Source organism: Phytophthora parasitica, assembly GCF_000247585.1.
Source record: "Phytophthora parasitica INRA-310 unplaced genomic scaffold supercont2.207, whole genome shotgun sequence".
Taxonomy (NCBI): Eukaryota; Oomycota; class Peronosporomycetes; order Peronosporales; family Peronosporaceae; genus Phytophthora; species Phytophthora nicotianae.
The window spans coordinates 2,955-4,824 of record NW_008649193.1 but is presented as its reverse complement, the minus strand read 5'-3'; the positions used below and the strand labels follow the sequence as shown (position 1 = coordinate 4,824).

The 1,870-nt window shown below is 45.8% G+C and overlaps 2 protein-coding genes across 2 annotated transcripts; both read left to right on the top strand.

The window, feature by feature from the left end:
• Positions 1 to 286: 286 nt before the first annotated feature.
• On the top strand, positions 287 to 379 carry PPTG_24762 (hypothetical protein; the record flags this gene model as incomplete). The annotated part of the gene is made up of 1 exon (XM_008918447.1): positions 287 to 379. The coding sequence occupies one exon, from the start codon at positions 287 to 289 to the stop codon at positions 377 to 379; it is 93 nt and encodes a 30-aa protein (XP_008916695.1).
• A 346-nt stretch (positions 380 to 725) lies between these two features.
• Positions 726 to 990, top strand: PPTG_24761 (hypothetical protein; the record flags this gene model as incomplete). Its single annotated transcript, XM_008918446.1, has 2 exons — positions 726 to 849; positions 920 to 990. 2 exons carry the CDS (start codon positions 726 to 728, stop codon positions 988 to 990), a joined length of 195 nt encoding a protein of 64 aa, XP_008916694.1.
• Between the last annotated feature and the right edge of the window lie 880 nt (positions 991 to 1,870).

Below are 1,870 nucleotides of genomic sequence, written 5' to 3'. Positions count from 1 at the left end.
AATGGATGTCCATGTGGAGCAAAAGAGTGGGCATACTCGTATTTTCTACTTTAACTCTGAGCACAAGTAAGGGAAATTTGGTCTCTGGCGGCTTTCTAACGGAAAAAAGGAATCAAATGACAGTACGTAAGGGATGCCAGCTAGCTGGGTTCTTCAGTCGGCGGAGACGAAGTCGATCTCCTCGAAGCTGTGTGGTCAAATATTGCAGCAGTGAACGAGTCCACCACTCCTGTTACCGTCTAAGCTGATGAAAACATCGCTCTGGGTGAATTGTTTGGTGATCCCCATGGTAACGCGCTCTTCGGCATTTAACGATATCAAGTTTGGCCAAACCATCAGCGCCGTCACAATTTGGTCGGCAAGCGAGTTGACGCTGTGACGTTTAACTCTTTTTAAGGTTTCCAAGCCTTTGGAGAAGGGTTTGAACCACGGAGGACTGAGCAGACGATCACTCTCGCTCCTGACGAGTTCATCACGTCTATGGAGGCTCATTGGGACAAGCAGGGCAAACACACTCGAGTGTTTTATTTCAGCTTACGACCGCAACTGGTCAGACGATTTCCAGTGGAACTTAAACCGAAAAGTCTGGAACGGCAACAGCTCCTGAAGGTTATGTGCTAAGTGATTTTTACAGTCGAACTGCTGATGAAGTGGATCAACTCGGGGCGTATTGGACTCGAAAGACAGCGGAAATGTGGAATTAACGGATCGTTCAGGTGTAGCCAATGGAACGCAAGTGGGTGCACCCTATCATTGGTAAGGCTACGGACACCGCGTGCTATCGGAAGTCGATAGACTTTGACAGCAACAGCATTTGTCCATTGAGTTACAGTAAGGGCGGCGATGACTGTGCAGCCCGGTGTCCCTTGTCCAACCCGGTTACAGCAAACCGATGGGGAGCTTGCTTTTGGTGTCATAGTCTTCGACGTTGTGGCCACTGACGTCTTCTACAGTGTGAAATTGAACCACGCAGTTCGTAAAGCTATGTGAAAGAAGAGTTTGAATGAATACACATGAAAGGGTTAAAAGTTTTTTTGCCTTTGAATAAAAACTCGGCATAGCGGGCACTTCGCTTTCTCGTCTGCAGCTAAGGCGTGTGCAACGTGCACCGACATGCAGTCGGAGCACGCGAAGTGCCCACATGAACTTGGGCGCACTGGGGCTTGGGGTGGTTCCATGCAAATGGACAAATCACAGTTTGTTGTATTTCGTCGTCCCCTGTCAAGTCGATGATAGCTGGACTTGAGTTGGTTGGTGGCATGACTGGCAATGGAGAAGTGAACTGCTCGTCCAGCGCAATAGATGAAACAAAATACAAATATAGTTTTCTCTAGCATTCTTATGAAAGTACATCCTAGATTCTGGTGAATATTGTTTTTTTTCTTATGCGGTCCTCCAAACTAAGTCTTAAATATTTGTACACTGCCCTATATGCCTTAAGGTTGTAAACTTCTCGCCCTAGATCGCTCGTAGCTCGAGTTACCAGCTGCAAAATCGTCGTTCCGTCCTCCTACCGGTTCGGTACTGCCACACACTATTAGTATTCAAGGTCCTGCAAAAACAAGCCTGCCAATTGTTCTGAAAAATTGTACACATATGCCCCTAACACATAGGATGGGGTTGCCGAAGTTTGAAATGTATCCGAGTCCTGGATGGTTGCAAAAAAGTGAAATTACTTCAAATTCTGGCATATCTCATAAACGAGTCATCAAACATATAATTTTCTCCAGATATTTAGATTCAGCGTATTCGATATAGTTGGGATACGTAAAGGTCTCGTGTGCAAAAACGGGGTGGAAGGTCATCAAAAAGGGATTTGTTTGGATCACAAATTTTGTGTGGTACACAATATTATGTGGTCCACATTTTT